The sequence below is a fragment of the Schistocerca serialis genome, chromosome 1 (assembly GCF_023864345.2).
Source record: "Schistocerca serialis cubense isolate TAMUIC-IGC-003099 chromosome 1, iqSchSeri2.2, whole genome shotgun sequence".
Taxonomy (NCBI): domain Eukaryota; kingdom Metazoa; phylum Arthropoda; class Insecta; order Orthoptera; family Acrididae; genus Schistocerca; species Schistocerca serialis.
In genome coordinates, this window is record NC_064638.1 from 677,488,122 (window position 1) to 677,514,203 (window position 26,082).

General features: G+C 36.4%; 1 protein-coding gene across 2 annotated transcripts in view; it reads left to right on the forward strand.

The window, feature by feature from the left end:
* Positions 1-26,082, forward strand: part of LOC126480126 (ionotropic receptor 25a) — a 417,221-nt gene that overhangs the window by 285,045 nt on the left and 106,094 nt on the right. For both annotated transcript variants that reach the window (XM_050103840.1, XM_050103842.1), the window contains one exon: positions 9,613-9,812. In XM_050103840.1, coding sequence (XP_049959797.1) covers positions 9,613-9,812 — 200 coding nt within the window. The remainder of the gene's footprint in view (positions 1-9,612; positions 9,813-26,082) is intronic.

Sequence of the window (26,082 nt, forward strand, 5' to 3'; positions counted from 1 at the left end):
TACTCTAGAGAACATTGCCACTTAAACAGCATCTAACAAAGACTACAGTTAAACTGAAGTCAAGAAATAATATTGTGCAAAAATTATGTGGTATAGCATGGGGTTCAGTAGTTTCAACTGTATGATGATCTGCTCTTCGACTTGTCTACTAAGCAGCAGAGTATTGCTGCACTGTCTGGATAAACAGCAGTCACATAAAGCTGGCAGAAACACAATTAAATAAAACAATGTGGATTATTATTGGCACAATCAAGTCCACTCCAGTATTGTGGCCGCCTATCCTGAGCTGTATTCCACCATCTAAACTGAGAAGAAAGAATAATCTTCTCAGGAGAGGTAAGAAAATCTTCAACAACCAACAGCCGACAATTCCTGATTGTATGGTTGCTGTCCAAAGCAACAGACTCCGCTCCAGACATCCCCCACTGAGAAACAGAGTGGTATAATAATACTCCACTAGCACCCCAGACATTTCTCCATGGCAACAATAAACTATGGAGGCTTGATCTGTCCCAGAAGATATGGGCTACATTTAGCAGGTTCTGGATAAACTATGGGAGAGTGGTGACCCACTATACAGATGGGGAATGACTACCACTGCAGAATGCACCTGTGGCTTTCCAAGACACACACTGCCGTAGACATTGTGGAAGAGTGGCCCTAAACTTTGTACCCTGGAAACCCTCTGACTTCTTGGACACTATACCAACTATGATAAATTAAGTAAATAACATGTTTGTAAATTTCCAAATTATGTACATATTGTATTTGTATTTCTGAATTGGTGTGTAACTGCCATACAATTTATAATGATAATAATAATAATAATAATAATAGATGCAGAGGTGACATATCAAGCTAAAACTAAACAAAGGTCGCTACACTACGCATGCATTGATTACCAAAAAGCTTTTGATAATGTACCCCACTCATGGTTACAACTAATATTGTAAATATACAAAGTAGATCCTAAATTGATACAGTTACTAAACATAGTAATGAAAAATTGGAAAACCACACTTAATATACAAACAAATTCAAATAATATCACATCACAGCCAATACGGATTAAGCGTGGAATATACCAAGGAGACTCATTAAGTCCTTTATGGTTCTGACTTGCTCTGAACCAACTATCCAACATGCTAAATAATACAAATTATGGATATAATATTACTGGAACATACCAACACAAAATCACCGATTTCCTGTACATGGATGATCTAAAACTACTGGCAGCAACAAATCAACAACTCAACCAATTACTGAAGATAACAGAAGTATTCAGCAATTATATAAATATGGCTTTTGGAACAGATAAATGTAAGAAAAATAGCATAGTCAAGGGAAAACACACTAAACAAGAAGTTTACATATTGGATAACCACAGCGACTGCATAGAAGCATTGGAAAAAACAGATGCCTATAAATACCTAGGATACAGACAAAAAACAGGAATAGATAATACAAATATTAAAGAAGAACTAAAAGAAAAATATAGACAAAGACTAACAAAAATACTGAAAACAGAATTGACAGCAAGAAACAAGACAAAAGCTATAAATAATTATGCTATACCAATATTGACCTACTCATTTGGAGTAGTGAAATGGAGTAACACAGACCTAGAAGCACTCAATACACTTACACGGTCATTATGCCACAAATATAGAATACATCACATACATTCAGCAACAGAAAGATTCACATTAAGCAGAAAGGAAGGAGGAAGGGGATTTATTGACATAAAAAACCTACATTATGGACAGGTAGACAATATAAGAAAATTCTTCATAGAACGAGCAGAAACTAGAAAAATACACAAAGCAGTCACTCATATAAATACATCGGCTACACCATTGCAATTTCATAACCACTTCTACAACCCTTTAGATTGCATAACATCAACAGATACAAAGAAAGTAAATTGGGAAAAGAAAACACTACATGCCAGGCACCCGTATCATCTAACACAGCCACACATCGATCAAGACGCATCCAACACATGGCTAAGAAAAGGCAATATATACAGTGAGATGGAAGGATTCATGATTGCAATACAGGATCAAACAATAAGCACCAGATATTACAGCAAGCATATTATTAAAGATCCCAATACCACAGCAGATAAATGCAGACTTCGCAAACAACAAATAGAAACAGTAGATCACATCACAAGCGGATGTACAATACTAGCAAATACATAATGCACCAGAATACATGACAATGTAGCAAAAATAATACATCAACAACTTGCCATACAACATAAACTAATAAAACAACATGTCACCACATACAAGTATCCACCACAAAATGTACTGGAGAATGATGAATACAAATTATACTAGAACAGAACCATTATAACAGATAAAACAACACCACATAACAAACCTGACATCATACTCACCAATAAAAAGAAGAAATTAACACAACTAATCGAAATATCCATACCCAATACAACAAATATACAGAAGAAAGCAGGAGAAAAAATTGAAAAATACATCCAACTGGCTGAGGAAGTCAAGGACATGTGACATCAGGATAAATTTGACATTATACCAATTACATTATCCACCACAGGAGTCATACCACACAATATCCACCAGTACATCAATGCAATACAGCTACATCCAAACATATATACACAACTACAGAAATCTGTAATTATTGATACATGTTCAATTACCCGAAAGTTCCTAAATGCAATGTAACATATACCGTACAGCTAAAAGGAAGTCACACTTGATCAAGGTCCACGTCACTTTCCATTTTGAACCAGACATAACATCTGAGAAAGGAAAGAAAGAAATAATAATAATAATAATAATGAGTCAGGAAAGGTTCTCCAAGGCCAAAAAAAGCTCATCAGGTCAGGTCAAATGTCAAAGCCATGCTGATAGTTTTCTTTGAATTTGAAGGATTACTTCATCATGAATTCATCTCACAGGGACAAACTGATAACTGAAGGTACTATAAGGATGTGTTGCAACTCCAGTGAGGATATGTGAGAAGGAAATGGCCTGAAATGTGGCTCTTACATCATAATAACACACCTGCACATTCATCCCTGTTGGTGCTTGACTATTCCACAGAAACAAAATCATTGCCCTGCCTCATCCTCAGTACTCACCAGACCTGGCCCCTGTGGACTTCTTTTTTTGCTTCCAGAGTTGAAAACTCTGTTGAAAGAAGATCTGCAATGATAGAGGAGATAAAAGAGAATTTGCAGATGGTACTTTGCAGGATCCAGCAAGAGATGTACCAAGACTGCTTCCAGAAGTGGAAACAGCGTGGTAGCAGTGTACCAGTTGTGAAGGAAGTATTTCAAAGGACTAAAAAATAAGTATAGAAAAATTTTGTGGACAAAGCACCAGAATTTTTTCAACAGGCCTCACTGAGATCTGGTACAATTAAACATTCACATGTAAAAGTCACTCCTTCAATAGTACAAGTTAATAAAGTTTTATTTATTTGTTTATTTATTTTTGACTACCTTACTGTGTCTTCTTTTTGTACCTTTTATTTTTGCACTAACTACAGGCAACACAGTATAATTCTTTTCATGACTCAGTTTTTAATTTAATGCTTCTGATATTCTGTATGAATTTTACAAAAATAATTTTGTTTTTCTGCTTATCTGTGTTAGTTTCATCTTTGACCTCTTTGAAATCATTACTGAGACTAGATTCTATATCATTTTTTATTCTACACTTTTATTACTTTTTCCCAATTAATTAACCTCACTGTATATTGTTTGAACGTACTGACTGAAACATGAAACTTTTGTGTTGGAGTGTTTTGCAATTTGTAAACTTTCTTCAATAATTTCCTCAGTTTTATCCTTAGTTGCTTGTTGCAAATTTAAAACAACTGATTTTGAGTGTTCCTTGTTTCTTTGATCCAAAATTTGTATTAATTTTTTTAATTCTAAATATCCCTCTTCAAATGATTCATTCTCATCTTTAATTGTTACATCTAAATCCCTTATGTCCAGCACCTCTTCAGTCCTCCCTCGCCGAGTTTTTAGTTCAGTTCTAGTTTTTATCTTCAGCTCTAAAATTGTCATCTTGGCTAAACTTGTCACATGTCTCAATTAAATAAAACACTTAATTTTTTTTACTTATGTTGATGTGTCCATGTATGCTGCTGTTGTTGGTCAGGTCAGTTCCATTTTTGTGCTTGATAATTATCATCCACCACTTCTAACTCTTAAATGACTATCAGTCCATAATTTTTGCATTTGTGCTGCTTCCCATGTAAATTCACAAATAATTTCTGTTTCTTGATCTGCAAAACATAAATAAGCAGCAGTATCCAAATATTGCTTTTAAAAGATTCAGGACTGAGCACCCAGAATGGAGCCCCTCCCTGTACCATCACATAAAACAATGAAGAATAAAAGCTCTAAGCAATTTTACTTTTTTAGCTTGCATCACTCAGTATGTACAAATAATAAATAAGTCAGGAGGAAGTCACTCAATACCTACTCCTTGCTGTTCCTTGTAAAATGTTTGACTCATTGAAAATCACAGCTTGCTGAAAATGATAACTGTCACATCTAAAATATTATTTGTCTTTTTCTTGAAATTTGAGCACTGTTGGTATCTGTTTCTTCATCATTCATTATATTTTCTTCATTTTGTGTATATCTATACAGTACTGTGCAAATCAAATTCTACACTACTACAAGCATCAATCAGCACACTTACAGCTAAAATCAAATGACTTCAGAGTCCAATTGCTCACACTATTCCCTCCCAAGTACTTGAATCAATAAGTAATAAGGTTCAAGAAGTCACAGTTCAGTGATCTTAAAGTACATTGACATATTGCATCCAAAGAGTTTTATACAAAATTAAATACATATTTACAAATATTATCAGAATATTACAAAAAGCACATTATAGAATGATGCTGATAATTTCAAATATGATTATAATTCTGAATGAAATTAGTAGCATGAAAAATAATTATGTTTTCTGAAAATAAAGCTTATGCTGATTTTCATGTTTTATTTGTTTTTACAAAAAAATATAAGATGAATTTGAACTGTCAGAAATAAAATATAATTATATGTCTGAGGATGTTTTAGCGTTCTGTGAGAGTGGAACCAAGATTATCTTTGCTGCTGTACTTATCTTCTACATGTGCGATTACATTGAGTGCACAAGGCTCACATACATCTAGTTTGCATGATTGATCACTGCTCTAATGGTTCTTTTCTCTTTTTTGAATCATGTGCCATTGAACAGTTTGTAAATAATTCTCCTTTGTTAATTGTAGTAATATATAGGACATCTTCAGGGGATCTTGGCCTCTTTTTGAAACAGCTCAACTCAGTATAAATTTTTTAACACACAGGTGTGGGAAAACAGACCTGGTAAATTTTATGTACACCTTACCCTCATCCCAGCAGTCAATTTTCTTAAGTACAAATTCAAGCATCCTTGTCAAAAGCAGTTTTGTAGAGCATTGGAAAGGGGACACATTCACAATTATTAAATTATTCATGGTCTCTCTGACCAAGATGGTCAGAGACTTATTATTAATACTATCAATATTTGTCAGGATAAAACTCAGTCACAATGAAAGGTAGTGACACGTATAAATGAAGAAATGATTAAATCCTGTAAATCATATCTCCAAGACGTAAACTGGAGATACGTCAATTGTGAGATAGATTTCAGTTCCAAATATGATCCCTTCAGCAATGAAATGGCAGCAGTATTTGAAGATTTCTTTCCAAATAAAGTTTACAGAAATCAACTTTAAGGAACCAATGAAAAGCCTTGGATCTCATGATGTATAAGGGTATCTTAAAAAGAGAAAGGGGGGGGGGGCAGAAGAGGGAGAATCGTACATTGCATCAAAAAATTCAGGCTACCCTACTCAATCAAAAATTACTCAATGTACTGTAATATATATTTAAAAAATCAGACAGTCAAAAAGTTTATAATTTAGCCCCAAAACCAAAAATTCTGTAAGAAAATCAACGTAGTCTGGGACATAATAACGAATAAGACAGGTGCCAACAGTACAGTAAAACCAAAGACATCATTTTAAATATTAAACATGTAAACAGGCAAGAGATAATGGTAAAACTCTTCTGTAACAATTTCTTAAGTGCAGCTGAGCAAATAGATTGCACTGGCTCTTTAGAAAGTTACATTTAAATACTGAAACACCGTTTTCCTAATATGTGAGATAAACATATGCTCCATAACTAGAAATGGGGTAAAGAAAACCATTGCCTCTTTAAAAAACAAAGGATAATTAGGTATAGATAATATTTCTAGTAAACTTCTAAAATTTTATTCAGATCAGTGGTGCAAAATTTTGACCCACATATTTAACATTTTTATGTATCAGGGTGTCTTTGCAGATGGAATGAAGCTTGCTATAATGAAACCTCTCCACAAAAAGAGAGACACAGCACATCACAAATTGTTGTCCCATCTCTCTCTTGATCACATTCATGAAAGTACTCAAGAAAGTACTGTATTCCAGAATTGTGAGGCACCACAAAAACTTTGACATAATCAGTGAAAGACTAGTTGGTTTCCAGAAAGCTATGTTCACAACAGAAGCTGTAATTTCGGTCATAAATGATATACTGGAATCATGCAATAAAAAAATTAATCCAGTTGGAACATTTTATGATCTCTCTAAGGGTTTTGTCTGTGTAAGTTATAAAATACATCTCAACAAATCATGCCACTATGGCATGAGAGGGGCAGTAGTAAACTGTCTAAACTCCTACCCCAAGAGAGGAAGCAGAAGGGAGTTTTGGATGAGAGCAACAAATGAGCTTTATAGCGGTAGAGTGTGATTGAGGTGCTGTACTCCGTGGAGTCCCCAAGAGATCTTTCCTTGGTCTGCTGCTGTTTCTAATACACAGCAAATAAATGACTTAACTTTGTCATATAAAGCATGTATGTTCACTGTGTGTGACAACATTAAAACAAGAAACAACAACAATAAAGAACAAACAGTCCACTGTATGACACTGATGTCAAAAAAAACCTTTCAGAATACATTTATTATCTATCTTTTGGTTGCATTATTTTTTAAGAAGGGCAGTTTCAGTTCAACATGAGCCGTCTTCAGATCTATAAACAACAGTAAAATAACTAATAAGCAAATACTCTACAAAAATACAAAATGTTATCATACTGTGCCATAATCCAACATCAAATACACCATGCTACATCACAAAATAAAATAGTGTGATGCAGTATCTAAGTTTTGATGGTAGTCACAATGATTACTTTTCTAATCAATATAATCAGGTATATTCTGGCATGTCTGATTTTTGATTATGGCATGTTATGATATGGTAACATTTTGTATTTTTGTAAATTATCTGCAGATTAGTTATTTTAGTGTTGTCTACAGATCTCAGTATGATTCATATTCCAGCAAAACCAGCCATTTTAAAATGTTAATGCAATCAAGACAGATAATAAATCTGTTTTATAACCTGTAATTGCAGATTTTTATCTCCAGGGACATTCAGATGTCAATTTTTGATTTCTTTCAGGACTTATAACCTGTTTGAAAGTAAGCTCCAATCACAAATTCCCATAGGAGATACCTACTGTACATGGCAGTCAGCAAATACAAAGGATACATTGCACTAAACTCTTGAGCCTCCAAATACATAGCAGTGTTAGCTGGGACCAACGCATCCTCCAAACCATAGAAAGAGTATCCTCTGCTATTTTTGCCATTAGGACAATCTCACATATCAGACGCATCCATGTCACAAAGTTCACTTATTTTGCGTTCTTCTACTCTATTATGTACTACAGAATTATTTTCTAAGGCAATTAACCTACATCAAAGACAGTTTTCTTTCTGCAGGAGAAGATTGTCCAAATTATGTGTAGAGTATGCCATAAGAACCTCCTGTCGCAGTCTCTTTAAGGAACTTACTACAACTTCCAAATATTTTTATTCCATTATGGGCTTCACAGCTGAGAATCCTGTGTACTATGAAACCAATCAAATGTACCATGATCCCAGTACAAGAAGGAAGGCTGACCTCCACTCTGATCTCAAGAATCTAAGTTGGTTACAGAATTATGTACAGTAGTCCATTTATTCCAGTATTAAAATATTTAATTGCCAGATAACATCAAAGACCTATGTAGTTACAGTACATCATTTAAAAATAAATTGAAGATACATTTACTTGATGAAACTTTTTATTCATTAAATGAATTTTTAACAGAGATATGTAGATTTATTTCACATATATTTTTACTAATTGTTTGTTGTGTATTGTACAACATGTGCTGATACATGCATACCTTTTTTCACTTTGCTTCTGTGGCGACCTAGTTTTATGTTTTTGTTTTTCCTGTAACTTCTTTTTAATCAGCTGTGCTGTGTTCTTTGTTATGTAAGTTTATGTATGTTTTTTATCTTGTTCTCCATCCTAGCATCACATACACATAAAAGGATCTATGAGATATTTCCACAGATACATAAGTAAATGAGAAACTTGAGAGACTAACCAAGTAAGGTGAAGTAAAAACATTGCCAAATCCTTTGTAAGGCTTCAGCTGGAGTACTGCAATTCTGAATGCGACTCATACCAATTGTAAGTGATTTCAGACATGGAGTGAATACAAAGAAGGACAGTAGTAGCTTTCTAGGAAAATATTGAGCTATGCAGAAATGGTACTGCTATGATAAAGGAGCTGAAGTGGAACTCATAATGAAAGCCAGAGAAAAACTCATCTCCATGGCCAAGGTCACTAATGCACACTTGTGTGGTGGTGTTTGACCTGAGTGTAAGCCAGTTCAAATCCTGGTGGTGGAAAACATTTTCACTGTCAGTATTTGACTAGCAAGGGGGGCATGTGACACTGTTGATGCTGATCCACCCACTAGATGGGTACAATAAGTTTGGGGGCCCTATTGGTGCTATTTGCAAGGTGTAGGCTATGTCCTGGCACTGGGTTTCACCTTCTCCCTTCTCTCATCATTATCTAACACAAACATTACACTACATTCCACACACACACACACACACACACACACACACAAAGAGAGAGAGAGAGAGAGAGAGAGAGAGAGAGAGAGAGAGAGAGAGAGAGAGAGAGGACATACATGTAGTATTACAAATATTTTAGTGGAACATGTTGTAAATAATAAATGATTAAAAAAGCCAGAGAAAAATTCAGAGATTAGGTAATATGTATACGGATCTTGCAGCTTTAACTTTCTGGTCTTGTGTTAAAAATAAGTTTAACATTGGAAACAGAAGTAAAGCAGTTTATTGAAAGATGTCTTACATCCCTGGCTTGAGGAAGTACAGCAGTTGAGGAAAAGACTGAAACTGTGTATTCTGAGAGAGTACATGAAGTTCAGTGATTGCATGTGTAAATATAATCTGCATAACTAAAAATATGCATTGCTGCAGAAACATGAAAGCTTCATTGAAATTTAATGTGTCAGTAATAACAAAAAACCAATATCTATCATATTTTCTTGTTGGATCTGTCTGATGCTGATGCAATAAAAGTGACACTAAATTGATAATTGCCTATGCACTTAACTGTGAAACTTTGTAAATGATTTGTTTGTTTCATGCTAAACTGATAGGATATGGAAGGATATGAGTCTGAATGACAGCTTAAGTGAAGTTGAGAGAGCAAAGCTAGCTGTTTGGGATTACCCAGTGAGTGATAAATACACAAAAATCCTGCAAGCCATGACTGAGGCTGGATTTCCAGCCAACATGGAGGAAGCATTAGAAAGAGTAAGGGCTTCAAAATCATCAAGTGAAGGGTTTGCTTTCATAGGTAAGTTACATTTAAATACTGCATCTTCATACTGGTAAGCAAATAAATATGGTAATAAGTGATACATGACAATTGATTGTCTCATGAACAAAACTCTAGCAGAGAAAATGATGACTTCAGAGTTCCTCACGATGTAGAATTTGAAATTTATAACTTTTATTTTATACTGTAAATGATTCACTTTCCATATAAACGTAGTCTCCTCACATAATGTCATTTAAAACTGCAACTCATGCTGCTATTGCTCAAGATATTTTGTCTGGAGCTACAGGAAAAATACAAGAAAAAGAACAAGTTACTAAAACTCCGTCGTCTATGCATCAATGACCAGCTATTTTTAACATTAACTATTTTTTTAAAATTATCTAGAGCTTCAATGGATTTCTCTGTGTTTCTTCATGTTTGTGCTTGTCTACTTTGTGGTTGTTCCTGTATCTTACATTTCATAAACAACTTTTTTTATGAATCTGTCACCATATTTTCCATATTTTTGCTCTTTGATCTGTGAATTAATCTGCACCACAATCCTGTGTAATCAGTTTTGTATAAAGAATTCTTCTACTTTATGTTTAGGATGTTACTGTCTAAGAGAAATCTCATATGTTTAAGGCTACACTTCCTTTTATAACTGGTTGTGTGATTCTTTAAAGGAAGATTCTAACTCCCAAGTATAAGACAGCTTCAGACATCTGAGTCCTTTACAAATGAGTTTATGTGCTAAATATTTGCAAGAAAAGGTTTAGAAAAGGTTTGAAATTGTGTTTAAAGTTCGTTAGAATTCACTAAGTATTCTCATTATCGAACGCTGGATGAGTAAGTTCTGGGTAGTTCCACTCCTTTTAAGCAAAAGCTAGTTTTTTTTACCCCATCTCAGTGTTTTATGTTATATCTCCTGGACTGTGTGGTGTACAATGATATAATTTTGTAGGTACATTCAGCGGTATTTTTGGATACTATCTGCCAAATATGTTGTGAATAGTGTTATCAGTGTAGAAATAATAAATTAAAACATCAGCCTGATGCTGAAGTTCTACTGTATGAACCGTGCAAGTGTAATAACTGTTAAACTTTCCCTTTCACCATTTTATGGAGAGTTTGTAGTGATCCAGTTACACATGGCTAACAAAATTGAGACCTAACCTGCTATGTTATCTAATTCAGTTTTGAATCAAGCCATGTGTAGTGATTATGTCACAGCCTTGCCACCAATTTTTTTTCAAATTACCATAAAACACTGAATCAATCCTGCTCGTTGCAAATCTGATGTGTGGGGAGGGGGGGAGGGGGGGGGGGGGAACCCTCTCTGATTTCTACTAACAAAAGTTTGACCATTTTGCCTAACATTTATCTTTGCATACACAGTTAATTATGGTACAACTGCATTTATATATGGCTATGATGATGTGGCAATAGGACATTTACTTCCAAGTGAACACACAGCGCTCAGTCTGACACTTGCCTCTGCGTGTGTTGCACCAATCATGTGTAAGCAGGTCTGCTGTCATTGACTGTTGCATTTAGCTATGCACGAGTGATTTATTATGTCTCTCATGCACAACAGTGAAGTAACATAGTTCAGTAGAGGGTTTTAATGTTATTTTTATTGCAGAATTACAGTCTGTTCATTGATCACAAGAATAACATGACTGCGAACTAGCCACTGTTGGCAGTAACAAGCACACCCATAATAAACAGTTTTTATACATCTGTGGCATAATTAATGGTTCATGCACATGGTAGTCAGCAATGGCGTGAATATGCATTGAAATTATAAAATATTTAAAATGCACATGGCACAGACACAGTTCTTTTCAGAACACCGTAACTACAATGTCATCTGTCCATAGCTTATATTGTCATGGTGATGCAACTCTGTTCATTTGGTGGTTTTACACAGTCTGTTTTATACAGTCTGTCCATTTTAAACCTTTTTACATTCTATTACAGGAAGGAGCAGAAATGTATCTCATCATTAATCAGTTTCATTTGCACCAATTGTTTCACAACACAACATGATCAGCATGCTTTTGACTTCCTTCCACCATTTCAGTTCAAACATTAGTGCAACACATGCTCTACTGACAATGTTAACCCTCACACTCAATATTCTGATCACTCTTGCTCTGCTTGTACAGTATCTTAGTAAACATGTAACTTTACAAAGCCAAAATTAAAGGAATAAATGAAAAACAAAGAATCAGAATATTTACATATTCAGTAAACAAGAAAACCTAATTACTAATGTCCAAAAGGGAAATAATAAGAGTTCCATATTATTATTTTCAACAATTAGTTACTCATAACATTATAGAATAGAATAAATACTATCCTATACCACCAGAAATCCATGTAAAAAAAAAAAAAAAAAAAAAAAAAAAACAGAAAAATCATCTTATATAGTTTGCAACTAGTGATGTCTTCACATGTGTCAGTATGGAGTTTCTTAAAGACTTGAAATTATGTGTAACGCTTGTTGAAGTTGTTAACTGCTCTCATTCTCTACCACTAGATGAAACATAGTCGATGTATTTGTGTGCTGTGAGTTATGCTGCCTCAAGACATATATGCAGTTTCTAACTGTAATACTTGTCTTATCATGTTAAATCTTAAACATGATTATTCTTGTTATTGAGTAGATTATGAGAGAATTTTAATTTAGTAATTTTGGTCAATAATTACATGAAATATTGAAAATCAAGATTTTGTCGCCCCTGGAAGGTGTTAGATAGACAACCTGCGACTGGTGCACGGTGACCATGCATAGGTTTTCTTGTGTAATAATATAGATTTTTTCTTGTGAGTATATTCCAGATCATGCAGTCCATGTTACAGTGATTGTTCTCACTTAAATACTTTTCATAGGCTTAATCAGCATCAGCTGTTCTGTCTTCAGTACATGGTAGACATATTATTCATAATGCCAAAAGGAATTGAGTGAGAGACTACACTGAAATGTCTCCTGTTGTTCATTGCAATAATTTATCCTTAAACCTGTCCTTTATCATCATGACTACCATTGCTCCCCAGTTACTTATACGTAACCCCTTTACAAGCCAGCTTTCATTGTTCTTGCAATGTTCTTATTGATTCACAGTTGAAGCACAACACATATTTATATTTGATTTGATATGAGTTATTTCATCTCATAACATACAATATTCAGATTATGTGATCTGTTGTACTGGATACATGTCAATAAATAATTTTAGGGATTTAGTTTACAGACTTAAAAATAATAACAAGTACAGGTATCAAACAATTTTTAGCAGTACAATACTTTTACATTTTTGTACTATTTTTATTTCATTTTATTTAATTTATATAGAGTTGTTGGTTGCCCTGTTTAAATTATCACCTCATCATTCATAAACTCCTTCACTGAATAATAATATTTTTCCATTAAGAGTTCATGTAATTTTTTTCTTTAGATGTCCAATTTCCATGCTCAGAATATTGTAACCCTTTAATTTATTGTATATTTTCATGCTCATGTATTGAGGAGCTATAAAATATAGTATTAATCACTGTGGAGGGAGCATAAAATTTTGTTTTGGCCTAGTTGTGTCAGTGTGTTTGAAGTGAAATTCTTTGGAAAGTTCAGGCTTACTGTATAGGAAAATTAGAATTTCAAAAATGTATAGTGAGGGGACAGATAATATATTTAGTTTTTTAAACAATGGGCAACATGAGGTTCTCGAATGTGCGGCACACATCTTCCTAATGATTTTGAAGTTTTAATATCCGTACCATATAACCTGAATTACCCCAAAACATTATGCCATACCTGATGACAGATTCAAAGTAACTATGGTACACATTTTTTCAGCTGTCCATGTCTATTACATCATGTATCATTGCCATGGCAAAAGAGAGGCTGTATAGTTTGGTACCTAAATATTCTGAGTGTGCCTGCCAGCTTAAGTTTTCATCCAAGTTTAGTCCTAAGAATTTCACTGTGCTTGCTGGTTCTATCTTCACATTTTCATGTAGGACATAGATCTCACTTGGTTTAGATTGTTTTGTTTTAAATTTCTGCAGAGCTCTTTTTGTTTTTTTATTTTTTATTTTTTTATTCTTTTTCGTTATTTTTTTCTTCCAATCAGCACAGAAGTGTCATCTGCAAATAGGACTGACCTTGCTTTGATGTTCAAGGATAAGTCATTAATATAGAACAGGAAAGAATTGGTCCCAAAAATGAGCCTTGGAGAACACCTAGTTTCCCATTTCGATGAGTAATTTGCGGAGTTAGATCTTAATTTATAGAGCAGCACAGAGTGATTCACTGAATCAAATGCTTTACTTAGGTAACAGAATATACCTGCAACTTTGCTGCTGTTATCCAATGAGGAGCTAATTCTTTCAACAAATGTGTTTATTGCATCTAAGGTACTTTTTCCTTTTTGGAACCCAAATTGATTTTTATCAATGATATTAAATTTTGAGGTAAAATTTAATATCTGTGTTGCTGCAAGCTTTTCAAATAACTTAGAAAAAATTAACAGGATAGAAACAGGTCGGTAATTTCCCATTTCTTCTTTTGGGTCTCTTTTGTGAACTGGTCTTACTTTGGCATACTTCAGTAACTCTGTGAATCATCCTTGCTCAAACGATTGATTAATTATTTCTGTCAGAGGATGTGATATTATTTTAAACACCATTTTAATTACTTTAGTTGGTATACCATACCATCCTGAGGAATTTTTGTTTTGCAGGGATAGTATAACATCTTCTACATCTTTCGATGTAACATTTGTAAATACAGGAAGCTGTTCAGAATTTTGAGTAAGGCCAAAGAACTGCACATTATCCTTATAAGTAGACACATTTACATTAGATTTAGCTACATTTATAAAAAAAATTATTGAAGCAGTTTGATATTTGAACAGGATAACATCCTCGTCTTTGATTTTTTAAATTTCCTGGCTGTTATTGAACAGATATTCTAGTATTACAAATACAGTATAACCCTGATTTTCTGTGATCTTGATTTAGTGTAAACCTGCATTTGACAGTAGAAATTTCAACTCCTGAAAATTATTCCTTAAGTGCAATGCAGTTTTATATTCGATTTAACGTAATTCGCATTACGGCAAAACCTGCATTTAGCATTAGGAATATTAGATATTGAAAACAATATAATAGTGGATTTTGCGGCCCGAATGCAAGCCACACTTTTTTTCCAGTTTTCGGAATGCAAAAAACCTCCTGCAGTTAACATTTGGGTGCAAAGCCTAAGAAGTTCCTAAAAATGCTGCTAATTGCTGCCATAAATGCTTGCAGCCTTTATTGCAGCTTTTTGTTGCTAGAAGCCACCAAAGAAGCCATTGTGTTAGTTTCAAGTAATGAATGTTAAGGTATTTTTTATCATGGGCGAATTTAGCAATTTTTCAAATATTCATAGCAATTAAATGAAACTCTTTACATATACACCATCAAAATGGAAGTTTTGAAGAAACTTGACAAGCCTGGCTTTTCATTTTGACAACTCCAGCTAAAGAGAGCAGTGCTTGCAAAAACGTTTGTTAGAGTCTGCTTTTGAAGTTCGGTAAGACACGGAGACTGCGAAAGTAACAACTTTCAGCTTGATTCAGCAACAGAAAAGCATTTTATGGACCAAAATGTGGCCGCCACTATGAGTTGGAAGTTGTAGTGAACGTTTTTGTGAGGAATCAGTGCCAGTGCTTACCTGTAACTGCAGAAAAAATTCAAGAAAAATACGGGGAAAAACTCTTCACATTTCAGCGCTATATAAAATTCATGCTGGCTGTACAGCCAATGGCCATAAACTGCCACATGGAAGACTTTACCGAAGTCCAAAGTGTTTCCTACAGATGTTATTGTACATGCTACCAAAATTGGCTGGTTCATGGAGGACATGGTTTTGGAGTGGATCAGACCTAGTACCTTGCTAGGTTTGCCATGTAGGCTTGTGTTAGGTTAGCACGCAAGTCACTGTGCACCAGCTGTGATAAAAAAATTAGTGGAGGGTAGAACAGACTTAGTTGTAATTCCAGAATGGATGACGTCCATTCTGCATCTGTTAGATGTTAGTTTAAACAAACCTTTTATGGACAAGCAGAAATATACAGTATGTATACACAGTGCCTAACGAAAGAAGATAGGCAATTAATGCCTACAGGACATGTTAAGTGTGCAAGCTTTTCTCAAGTGTGTGTGTGTGCATTAGTCAATCTTGGAAATGTCTCCCAAGTGAAATTCTTCATCACATATTTAAAAAATACTGTATTTCTAATGCATTTGATGGCACTGAGTATGATGCTTTTTATGAAAGTAGCAACAAGGAGTCGCTAGCATTAGTAATATAACATGAAACATCATGACTGTGTTCCAGTATGCAGTGTAGCGAGCTCGCCTGCAATGTCACAGCTCACATGCATGTAGGTCTGGAATACTGTATTCAATAGATATCATGAATTTTCACTGTTGTCAGTGTTTTGCAATGTAATTGTAATTTTAAGTGTCCCAAATCCCTGAGAGGTAGGGCCACTTAACGCTTTGTCCATCATATTATGAGCCATGTCTTTCACTTTTAAGTGCAGCTTGAAATCGGGGCAATTTCTGGTGTGTGGCTTGCATTCGAGGTCAGCTTGCAGTCGGATAAATATGGTAACTACAGTACTTGCGGCGGCTTCTAGCAGGATTTTTCAGAACTTTTGTAGGCTTTGCCTCCAAATGCAAGCATCGTATAATACAGGATTTAAGAAACTATGAATACCAGCATTTATATTGGATACGATAGATCATTTTCCATATCGATTCCTTGCTACATGCATGAGCAAGCTCGAACTTAGCCGACCGTGGCTGGAGACTAACAATGTACAGCGTGCTAATACTCACATTGCTTTGCATGCTTGCATGCGGCCGAGCTCTGTCCAGGTCTGTACGTTTGTAGCAGCATTACAGTATAGCATCAGTTTATGCAAGTTTGCATCAGTTTGTGTGTTACTGTGTACTGCATGGAGAATCTGGCTGTATATCAGTTTGCTCACTCACATCAGATATTGAGGAAATCTGCGAAGATGGAGTAAAACAGAATGATGAAGATATCGAAGAAGAAGATGATGTTAGGAATGAAGAAATGCAAACACCATCATTCAGTGAAGCTACTGCCAGCATAGACATTGTCCGGAGATTTGTCACAGGATTTAAAGTGGACAACCCTGTTATAGACAGAGTAAATCAATTGGAGATGGACATTTTGAACCTAAAATCCAACAGTGCTAAAAAGCAGACTACCAACTTTGATTACAGGTATTTCAAAAAATGAGGCACTGTAAAAGTTGTGTAAATGTGTGTTGTATATAGGAAAAGGAACTCAATTCATTATATTACTGTAATTATGTAAGTATTTTGTGGATGTTTTAATTTTGTAGTGTGCTGGGAAAATATGATCTTTGACTACTGTATTAGTGCTACAAAAAAATTTGTAATTACAGTATTGCGTATAGGGTAGGTATCTCCTTGTTTTATTGCTGTTATTGTGTAAATTATGTGTGTTGTTGCAATTCATGTCAATACAGGCAAAGAGTTCTGGAAATGGTTTGGTTTCTATCGAAACCTCGATTTAAGGTAAATCCCCATCTAAGGTTAAAAAATTCTGGTCCCTAGAAAAACATTTAAAAAAAATAGGTGTTCTACTGTAAAACCATAGGGCAAGGCTTACACTAGCTTCACAGAGATAATTGATGACATACTACAAGTACTGGGGCAATCATTTCAGTGAAATAATTACAGTAAAAATGCATATACACACACATTGCCGCAATGAAAATAACAGCATCTGTATAAAACACTTATATCAACATTTGAGAAATTGTTATCTTCATTCTTAATAATAATAATAATAATAATAATAATAATACTCTTTCCAACATCGAATGATTTATTGCATATGTATAAAAACAGGTTACAATTCTTGATATACAGCACAATAATAAATTCTTCTGAATACATAATTGATTAACAAAATTATTAAATCACAAATAAATTGTTTGCGTAATGCTATTTACAATTTTTTAAGCACTTCTTATTCTGCATGTAAGTATGGTATTCCTCTAGAGTGTAAAATGGATTTTGTAACAGAAATTTCTTTAGCTGAAATTTAAGCTTCATTGTGGGTAGGGTCGTAACTTTTCTGGGCAGTGGATTGTGGACCCTTTTCATAGAGTGCTGTTCTATGGCAGATGATGTAAAAATTTTCTTCATTTGTATTGTACTGATACAAATTGGAACAAATGTTGGGCTGCAGTCTTTTAAAAAGTAATATGGCTTTTAGAATATACATCTTTGCTATGGTTAGTGCACCAGTTTTTGTAAACAAACCATGGCATGATTCTTTATATTGTGCTCCACAGATGATTCTTATAGCCCTTTTTTGAAGTAGCAACAGCTTATTTAGATTTTCTTTGGTTGTTGCTCCCTAAATTTCTATTCCATAATTCAGGTTCGAGAAAAAGAGAGCATTGTATGCAGTCTTTAGGACAACAGTGTCTTTGCAGAACTTGCTAATCACATTAATTGCAAATATATTTACCTGTCTGAAGAAAATAATTCATTGAACATAGTAGCAATTTCATGTTGATCTTTTACTACCATCCTATTCTGGTCAATATTGAAGTCCATACAGGATTTGTCTCTGCCTTTTATAAAACTGTGTATCACTTCCCAGACACCAGTAGTAACACTGTGTGAAGCATGAAGTTTGTTTGCAGCACAGCTACTCCTGGTCTGTATTAATAGATTTTTATAATATTCTTGATAAGTTTTGAAGGCCTCCGTTAGCTTGAGATTTTGTTTATCATTCAACATTGCACTATGGAATAATTTTAACTTTCCCTTCCTTCAATGACATCAATATTTATCCACATACTTCTGTTTATATTTTTTAGTTTGTTTAACTTTTGTGGCTGCAACTGGGCATGTGACATCAAAACAGTAGTAGGAAAGCTATCATTCTCAAACCATGGTATATGCACTAACATGCAGTTCAGTCTGTTGATGTTATGATTACATATAATTCTTTTGCTTCCATTACATAATTCTTTTTAGAGACAAATAGTGATGTGTTCAGACAGTACTATGGGTATAGTCACTGTCATACCACTGGGCAATTAGTTCAGCAGTGCTAAATTAATAAAGATATGTATCCACACTTCACAGTGATGAATGAGATAACCTAATCTACATGAAATACTTGTATTCACATTTGACAATCATGAAACTGTTTGGCTGTATCTTACCTTTTCACAAATTCCTTAACATAGTGGAATGAATGAGTCAAGAAAATTGAGATAGTTTAGTTTTAAAAAGTGGTTCACTGTTCCATAATTTTTTAATCTCTATGGGATGAAGGTTAAAAACCTCTGCACCAGCATACTTAGCATGTCTCTGCACCATTGACAGATTTGTTTTAAACTTTTGTTTTAGGCATCAGTCTAATATTTCAGGACATGAGTGTTAACTTAACTGTATTGAATTTTATACACTTGTTCCAACTGGTTTCAGTTTTCAACCATCGTCCAGGGGCTATATTAAACATACAGAAGCAAACAATACACACTACTGAGAAACAATTCACAAAAAATCCATAGCCATCAAGTACTGAACATCAGATAATCAAAAAGGAGTACTTACAAAGCAAAAAATGATACGATTTTTACATTTCATATATCATGCTACGGATGAATGCCATACTACAGGGCATATTATGATACACATCGACAGCTATCAGTGAAATATTGTGACTCATGTAACTGAGATACAGAATGTCAAGAATAACTGTAGAACCACAGAAAACATATGGTACCACAGCAAATACTGTACCCATCAAAGATATTAAAATCCATGAAACAAACATGATTTACATCTGATCATTATAAAAACAGCCAATGTAGACTATAACATTTTTTAATAAAAAATATATTCACATCTGCATATTACTGGGCGGTGGGGGGGGGGGGGGAGGGGGGGGGGGCGGGGGGAGGGGGGGGGGGAAGGTTGAAGATTACAATATTATACTTAAGAACAAAGTACATCCATTTGGTATGAAACCAAAATTGTTTTTCTTGTATATGGTGCAATGTCTAAAATCACTTAACAAAGAAATCTTTAAAAGTAACGGGAATAAAATTATTGTTGAGAAATAAAAAGTACAAAACATCACATACCCATACACTATGTGATCAAAAGTATCCGGACACCCATTTTTCATATTAGGTGCATTGTGCTGCCACCTACTGCCAGGTACTCCATACCAGTGACCTCAGAAATCATTAGACATCATGAGAGAGCAGAATGGAGCATTTCACGGAACTCACAGACCTCACTGTGTCATAAGCCTGTAAGTGTGATTTCCACAGTCCTAAACATCCCTAGGTTCACTGTTTCTGATGTGATAGTGAAGTGGAAACATGAAGGGGACATACAGCACAAAAGCATACAAGCCAACCTCGTCTGTTGACTGACAAGAGACCGCTGACAGAAGAAGAGGGTCGTAATGTGTAATAGGCAGACATCTATCCAGACAATCACACAGGAATTCCAAACTGCATCAGGATCCACTGCAAGCGCTATGACAGTTAGGCAGAAGGTGAGAAAACTTGGATTTCATGGTTGAGCGGTTGCTCATAAGCCACACATCATGCCGGTAAATGCCAAATGATGCCTCTCTTGGTGTAAGGAGCGTAAACATTGGACAATTGAACAGTGGAAAAACATAGTGTGGAGTGACAAATCAGGTGGACAATGTGGTGATCCAATCACAGGGTGTGGGTATGGCAAATGCCTGGTGAATGTCACCTGCCATCGTGTGTATTGCCAACAGTAAAATTCAGAGGCGGTGGTGTTATGGTGCGGTCATGTTTTTCATGGAGCAACTTGCACCCCTTATTGTTTTGTGTGGCACTATCACAGCACAGGCCTACATTGTGTTTTTAAGCACCTCGTTGCTTCCCACTGCCGAAGAGCAATTTTGGGATGGCAACTGCATCTTTCAAATAATTCAGAACCTGTTCATAATGCACGGCCTGTGGCAGAGTAATTACATGACAATAACATCCCTGTAATGGACTGGCCTGCACAGAGTCCTGACCTGAAACCTATAGAACACCTTTGAGGTGTTTTGGGATGCCGACCTCATGCCAGGCCTCACCAACTGACATCGATACCTCTTCTCAGTGCAGCACTCTGTGAAGAATGGGCTGCCATTCCCCAAGAAACCTTCCAGCACCTGATTGATGAATTTATGCCTGTGAGAGTAGAAGTGGTCATCAAGGCTAAGGGTCCGCCAACACCATATTGAATTCCTGCATTAATGGTGGAGGGTGCCTTGAACTTGTAAGTCATTTTCAGACAGGTGTCCAGATCCTTTTGATCACATAGTGTAACATCCATTACGTGCTTGTTGTAGGAGTATTACATCATAAAAGAAGTGACATAGAAACAAGAAATCTAGTTCAATACACTCAATGCCTGGGTAAATCACCGGTACAAAAATCTTTCCAAACATTTGTGGAGTAATGAAAGAATTCATGCATAAATGTGCTAGCAACATTATAATTGCACTGCAGTTCTAACATGTACAACAACTTAACCCCATATTCTCAGTAGAGAATTATCCAAGGGGGAAATATGCAGTAATATCAAATACACTAGAAAGTGGTCTGGAAGTGACCATCATAAATTCAGAACACCAGGGAAAAACAGTGGTTTCACCTCATTACTAGAAATTATATAAGATACTGAACACCAGTTTTATGGGAACATTATAACAATTCTGTGACAAAGTACATTCTCATATATGTAAGAAGTAAACCCTAATTGAGTTGTGTTTATAATTATCTCATAATATATAGATTAACAGATATCAAACAAACACATAACAAGCACATACGGCTTAGAAATATCATGAAGACCCAAATGTAGAGTCAGTAAAGACATCAGTCTTTGATGAACCAGTGAATAATTGGCCAACATTAAAAAAAATTGTAATTTCTATTCTCTTGCAATGTTGGCCAGTTACTGTACTGGAAGAATACAGTTGTGTAAAACATGTTTGTGTATTCAATCAACTAAAAGAGGGGACTCATTATTGTTTGGAAGGTGAGAGTGTTCAACAAGCTTGCCAGGAAAGATGAGCAGTTTACAGTAGAGGATGTCAGCAAGTGACACTTGCGTGTTTGCTTTGTGAGTGGCACATATACCCAGGAGTGTCCATAGTAGTGCCTCTGACTAGGAACCACTGTAGCACATGAGTGCCACATTAAGGGTGCAGTGCCAATGCTCCATGAAGCCATTGCTCTGTGGGTTGCAGGCAGTGGCATGAAACTTATCAACACTGCACAGCTCACAAAGTTTGGTGAATGTTGAGGATTCAAACCTGTGGCTCTGATCAGTCATTATAGATGACGGACAACCAAAACAAGAAATTCTGGAGGTGATGAAGGCATGGGTGACTAAGTCAGCTATAATATCAGATAGAGGGGCAACATCACCCTACTTTGTCACTCAGTGTATGATTGAGAGTACATATTGAAATCCCTTAGAGGCAGGAAACAGGCATCCTTTGGTGATGCCAAATTGCCCTAGAAGGTGCGTGCATGTCAACTGATTTACTCTTGCCACGTCCAATCATGGTAATCATTTGTAGTTTCCAGCCAGATGAATCATTTGGTAACCAGTTTCATAGTGGCCTTGATGCTTGATGAGTGAGATCATGCAGGGATTTGAACACTACTCATCAGAGAGGAGGTAATACAACTCATCGGAGAATACCCGTCGGTGTCACACATGATGGTGTTGGCTGAGCCTGTCAGTAGGTATGGCTTGAGGATCAGTGCACATTTTGTGTTCTTTAGCAGGCCTGAAAGCTCAGTGTTGTTGGCTTGCAGGTCAATCACCTCAGCCATGTCAATGGTGGATGTGATAATGTTCACCTGCAACAGGTAATCATTAACAATATTGTTAGGACTACATATGTGGTGTACATCTCTAGAATGTTGGCTGATTATGCCCATGTGCCACAGATGATGAGGAGGAATGTCTTTATCTGGATTGTGGATGGCATCTGCATCTGCATAAAGATGGTGAACTCTCACACCTTGATATGGGAAGTATCTCACTGCCTCATAGACTGCGAGGAGTTCACAGTAGATTATACACCGCTTTCATTGGGCAGATGAAAGGTTTTTGGAGAACATTTTGAGAGTCTTGGTGGTATTGCTAATGTGCTTTTGCAAACTGCACCTATAGAAGTATTGCTTATGTCAACGGTGACTGAGATGCGGGCATCAGGTTCCAGGTGTGACAGTGTGGGTGAGGGCAGACTTGAGAGCTTCAAATGCTTGAATTGTGTCACTTGTCCATGGTACTTTTCTCAAGGATGAGGTGTTTCCTCTCATCAGTGCATTAGTAAAGAGAGCCTGCATAGAGGCAGTATAAGGGAGGTAACAATGATATAAATTTATAATGGCCTGGGAATCTTCACTGTTTGCAGTAGTCCATGGATAGAGGGGGGATATGAATAAATGCAGCATGATCAGATGTTAGTTGTTTGCCCTCAACCAACACATTATATCCTACAAAAGTTACACTGTCAAGAGTTAGTTGTGATTTCTCATGGCTCATTTCGATACTGTTGTTATGGAGTGTGGCCATGACTTGAGCCAGATGCTGCTCATGAACAATAAAGAATCAATAAACTGCTGCCAAGTATGAGTCACGTTTTTGAGGCCATACAGCATGAAACAGTATTCAAAGAACCCAAAAGGAGTAATTATAACAGTTTTGGGGGCATCATCCTTTAGCATGGGAAATTGATGGTAAGCTTTGTGGCAATCAATTACACTGAACACTCTTGCACCATCGACCAGTTGGGAAAAGTTCTGAATATGTGGCAATGGAAAATTTTCTATAATAGTAGGAGAATTCAGAACCTGTCATACAAACACAAACAAAATGAACTATAATATGTTTGTTGCGTGGCCATCTTCTGCAGCAGCTGTTAACATCTGTTACTATAGGTTATCCGTGTAGAGCTGACTGCAGTCTAATTAAAAAGAATTACACCAGATGCATTTTGCTTTTATTTACAAACCATGTTCCATAGCTATTGGTGTCACAGATAAACACTGTGGCAGTGCAGAATGAAAAACAGTTAAGAAAGTCAATTGTAAATAGTGCAGCACTGGAAATACTGCAAAATGCCAAAAACCGTCAAGTGCAGATGTGAAATGAATCCAGTCAACACTAACCACTGCTAGCAAGAAGGTAAGGAGCAGATTATGTAAAGAAACACCAATAACCATGGAAGATGCTTTGTAAATAAAAGCAAAACACATCTGGTGTAATCCTTTTTAATTAGATTGCAGTAAGCTTAAAATGGATAACTTATAGTAACAAAATGAACTACCCTTCTCCTGGACGATGTACATAATGGAAGACTAATTGCTGTCTGATGGGTGTATAATGCCCACATCAGGTAGCTCCCCAATGGTTGTTTTAGGTTGTGGGGTTTTTAGGGATTGACACAGTCAGTGAGTCTTGTGTTGTATGGTGGTCTCTCTGCAGTATTTCAGTATTTATTCTGTGACTAATCACAGCTACATGTTTATCATGCAAACCCATGATAGAATCTTCACTATTGGTCTGAGAGATTGGTGCACAAGAAGGAATCACTGGGGAATGAAGTGTCACTGGCCTTAGAGTCCTATGGAAGAGGCGGCATCGGAGAGAACGTGAGCATAGTTGCCAGAGTGATGTCGGAAAGCAATGAGTGTGTGATGGTGAGCTGACATAGGGTCTGATGAGGTCCTGCCACTTGCATGGATGCTGCATTGATCAGCTGGTGAAGCACAGCATTGTGAACTCGTAAAGTGTCAGAAGCAGAATGCTCAAGTGTATGCTTGATCAAGGATGCAGTGCGTTGAGCCGTTAAAGCAGAGCACTCAGAGAAAGAGCTAAGGGGGGAGTTCTTGGAAGGCAATAAAGGAGGAGAGCCAAAAGAGCCTGTGATTAGGGAACCAGAAGCTTGTTGGAGTGATGAGGCAGATTGGATATTAGGTGCTACACCTATATGTCTAAGGAAATCTATACCAAGCACAGTTGCATCCACATTTGTGACCTGGAAACTCCAGAGAAAATTTAGATCTGGAGCGACATGAAGATCTGCTGCACTGAGGTCATTGATAATAAAGTTCTTATCAGCACGTAAGATTAGCTTTGTTGGTGATTTGTGAGCAGCAGCTGATGCAATAGGTATGACGCTAGCCTCCGTGTCCTTAGCTGTTAGAAGTCTTAGGAATGATGCATGGTCCATAACTCAGAGATGGCCACCTAGAGTGGTGGTGTTGTTCACTGACTTTTGTTTCATAAGACTCAATGTGGAGGCATTGCAGACCGGGACACCTGAACCAGTCCATGAGCAGAGTTTTGAAATGTGCAGGGAGGTCAACTGACCTGTGCAGCAGTGCGAATGTACTATGGAATGAACAGAGGGGGTACATGGGGTGCAGGTTACTCCATGCCACTTGTGCATCATCTGTTGGTTCCAAATGGAGTGACTGTGTGTCTGTGTTGGTCAGGAGGGGGGGGGGGGGGGGTTAGATGGTATAGCAAGGTAGTGTGTGCAGAGGTTGCTGGGTGAGATGGATGGGGATGGGGAGGAGGGTTTTCAGTAGTACTATCCCTGTTCTCCCTGCATTATCAGGGTTGGTGAGAAGGTGTCTATGTCGGAGGATGCTATACGTCTGATCTGTGAGGTGGAGTTTAGGCCCCAAAGAACCTAAAGCATGAGAAAGTAGTTGTAGTTGTAGCTAGCATACTGGAGCTTGTTGAGCCACAAGATCCATAACACCCTGCCAGGCATGAATTCCATTTCAACCAGTGCCTACAGTCAGCACCAGAGTTGGGGTATAATCCACAATCCCAAGTTTTCTTCATGTATAATGTGGTGAATAACTCTGGATGGAAAGTATGACAAATGCTCATTTACCATGGCTTTGGCAACAGAGTATTTGCAGTGAGCAAATGGGCAGAGAATTGGATCACTGATAAGGTCCATATGGTCATGTAGATGGCTGACCAGGAAGATAACGCATAAGTCATCAATACTATGGATGTTGAAAAAGTTGTCAATCATGATGAAACAGGTAGGGGGTTGTCTTTCTGCATGAAAGGGGGGGGGGGGGGGGGGGGGAACTCATGAAACCTGCAACCTGCTGTTCAGAACATGCTGCGTAGTAGATTAAAGCTG